At 37.2% G+C, this 3,367-nt stretch overlaps 1 protein-coding gene across 1 annotated transcript; it reads left to right on the top strand.

Moving 5' to 3' along the window:
• Positions 1-1,209: 1,209 nt before the first annotated feature.
• On the top strand, positions 1,210-2,183 carry LOC117070106 (olfactory receptor 4F6). Its single transcript, XM_033188800.1, has one exon. It carries the CDS (start codon positions 1,223-1,225, stop codon positions 2,159-2,161), a length of 939 nt encoding a protein of 312 aa, XP_033044691.1. The 5' UTR covers positions 1,210-1,222; the 3' UTR covers positions 2,162-2,183.
• The last annotated feature ends 1,184 nt before the right edge of the window (positions 2,184-3,367 follow it).

The following is a 3,367-nucleotide window of genomic DNA, read 5'->3' as shown; positions in this document are numbered from 1 at the left end:
AGCTCTGACTTTTCTCAAATGTCTGCATATCCGCCAAATGGACGAAACAACTGGTGTCTTACTATTTTAGTATGTGTTTATTTATGAATGAGGTTAAATATCTCATTTAAAGCTAGACAGACTTTAACAGGCAGTTAAAGTAGACAGAAAGTTTCTAAATTTTCTGATATTTTCACTCTTTCTTGTTCTCCTTTACTTAAGATTTACAACTCATCACTTTCATTCTGGTTGCCTTTTTTAATGTCTCACATTCTTTCCTCCCTCAGGAAATAATCTCTCTTAGAATCTCCTTAACAGCACCCATAATTGTGTCACTTTTTCTAGCATTCATGGTTTGTGCCATGATCTGGCATCCTCTACTCCTATAGTTCTTGCCTTCTTATAGGTAATTCACCTTATCTTCTCAGTTTATAGATATTAGAAATTTACATCTCCAGGCCTTAAAAAAGCATATTAATATTGAAAGAACTTGTCAATGTGGTCATATAAATGATATTAGTATATTGAGGGCTGGGCATGCTGGCTCATGCCTGTAATACCAGTACTTTGGGAGGCTGAGGTGGGAGGATCACTTAGGCCCAGGAGCTGGAGACCAGTCTAGGAAACAGCAAGACCCCATCTCTACAAAAAATACAAAAATTAGCCAAGTGTGGTGGTATGTGCCTGTAGTCCCAGCTACTTGGGAGGCTGAGGCTGATGTGGGAGGATTGCTTGAACTCAGGAATTGCAGGCAGATTGTAGTGAGCTGTGATCATGCCCTGCACTCCAGCCTGGGTGACAGAGCAAGATCCTGTCTCAAAAATAAATAAATAAATAAATAAATAAATAAATAAATATGTATATCAAGGATGCCCAAGTTATGAAACCCACTGTCACTTAACTATTTCACATACTTTATGCAAAGTCTTTATCTTATAGTTATATCTGAGATATGGCTATAAAACAATACTTAAAAATAAAACAAAGGTATCCATTCAAGTAAGTAAATGAGTTCTTATTCTGTGCAATGTACTTTCTGGTGACAAAATTTATGATAGAGGAATATGAGTTGCTTGGTGACTGAAATTGTCTCCAAAGGCATATATTAGCCCTTGTCTAGTTTTCCGACAACATGTGAATTACTCGTGATTTTGCCAACATCAATGCTTTTTGTCCTAAATCAAAGTTTCTCTTTACTCTGCTCTTTCAGGTAGCATGAGAGTCGTCACAGCTGACAGAGGCAATGGATGAAGCCAATCATTCTGTGGTCTCTGAGTTTGTGTTCCTGGGACTCTCCAATTCGTGGAAGATCCAGCTCCTCCTCTTCCTCTTTTCTTCAGTGTTCTATGTGTCAAGTCTGATGGGAAACCTCCTGATTGTGCTAACTGTGACCTCCGACCCTCGTTTACAGTCCCCCGTGTACTTCCTGCTGGCGAACCTTTCCATCATCGATTTGGTATTTTGCTCCTCCACAGCTCCCCAGATGATTTATGACCTTTTCAGGAAGCACAAAACCATCTCTTTTAGGGGCTGTGTGGCTCAGATCTTCTTTATCCATGCAGTTGGGGGCACTGAGATGGTGCTGCTTATAGTCATGGCCTTTGACCGATATGTGGCCATATGTAAGCCTCTCCACTACCTGACCATCATGAGCCCACAAAGGTGCATTTTGTTTTTAGTCATTTCCTGGATTATAGGTATTATTCACTCAGTGATTCAGTTGGCTTTTGTTGTAGACCTGCCGTTCTGTGGCCCTAATGAATTAGATAGTTTCTTTTATGATCTTCCTCGATTTATCAAACTGGCTTGCATAGAGACCTACACATTGGGATTCATGGTTACTGCCAATAGTGGATTTATTTCTCTGGCTTTTTTTTTAATTCTCATAATCTCTTACATCTTTATTTTGGTGATTGTTCAGAAAAAATCTTCGGGTGGTATATTCAAGGCTTTCTCTACGCTGTCAGCTCATGTCACTGTGGTGGTTTTGTTCTTTGGGCCATTAATCTTTTTCTATATTTTCCCATTTCCCACATCACATCTGGATAAATTCCTTGCCATCTTTGATGCAGTTATCACTCCTGTTTTAAATCCAGTCATCTATACTTTTAGGAATAAAGAGATGAAGGTGGCAATGAGAAGACTATGGTATCAGCTTGTGAATTACAGTAAAATCTTTTAAATGTATCAAGAATATACAAAAAGGCAAATTATACTAGAATTTCAGACAGATATGTGCTAAGTAAGTTATGTTAAATTTAACCAGAATATCACTTTCTACTAGTATGTGTTGTGTTGTCATTTTTTTTCTTCCCAAATTGAATTGTGATATCAATTTCTTGCTTATATAAGAGATTTAAAGATTAAAGAGTGTGGTTACTTTATCTCACCAACATTCCTACCTATATATAGTGTCAAATAGAATTACTCTAAATGTTAAACAATTCATTTTGAATGTCAGTATGTGGTTTATTGCTCATTTTCTATTTTTTTCCATTTAAGGTAGACTATCTTGCTTTAAAGATAAAGGTTAATTTTTACTAGACTTAATGATTTGTCTTACTATGTACCTAAGTTTTTTTATTTTTTTCAGTTCATTATCTGTTAGCTATTTATTTACTAAAGTTGTTTTTCATTTTTTCAGCTCATTATCTGTTAGCTATTTATTTTCTAATCTTTTCTCAAAGTCCAGTAAAGAGAAAGCACACTGTTGCTTTTTTTTTTTTAAAGGGGAATTTTGGTATAAAGAATTAACTAAGTATGAATTTGTGTTAAATAAATTTTATGGGAGCTACTGTTTTGGGCTAGCCTCCTGTATTAGGCCCCAGCCAAACAGGTGATATAGTTTGGCTCTATGACCTCACCCAAATCTCATCTTGAATTATAATACCCATGTGTCAAGGGAAGAACCTGATGGGAGGTGATTGGATTATGGGAACAACATGGTTTCCCCCACGTTGTTCTTGTGATAGTGAGTGAGTCTCACGAGATCTGATGGTTTTATAAACTACTGGCATTTCCCCTGTTTGCACTCACTTCCTCCTGCTGCCTTGTGAAGAAGATGCTTGCTTCCCCTTTGCCTTCCAACATATTGTAAGTTTCCTGAGGCCTCCCCAGCCATGCAGAACTGTGAGTCAATTAAATCTCTTTCCTTTATAAATTACCAAGTCATGGGTATTTTTTTATGGCAGTGTAGAATGAACTAATACAGCAGGCAAACCAGAAGAGAGTCACTTGTGCTAGGTGCCACGTAATCAGACTAAACTTCAAAATTGGCCATTTTCAACCCCCCGCCAAAAGAAAACCCATATTACAGTCAGACTGAGTCAGTATAATACAAAAGTCCCTTCTGTTTTAAGTATCTTTAAAAAGGCCAGTCTGTTTTTTG

The sequence above is a fragment of the Trachypithecus francoisi genome, unplaced genomic scaffold (genome assembly GCF_009764315.1).
Source record: "Trachypithecus francoisi isolate TF-2019V2 unplaced genomic scaffold, Tfra_2.0 Lachesis_group3, whole genome shotgun sequence".
Lineage (NCBI taxonomy): Eukaryota > Metazoa > Chordata > Mammalia > Primates > Cercopithecidae > Trachypithecus > Trachypithecus francoisi.
This window is presented reverse-complemented; position numbering and strand designations above follow the sequence as displayed.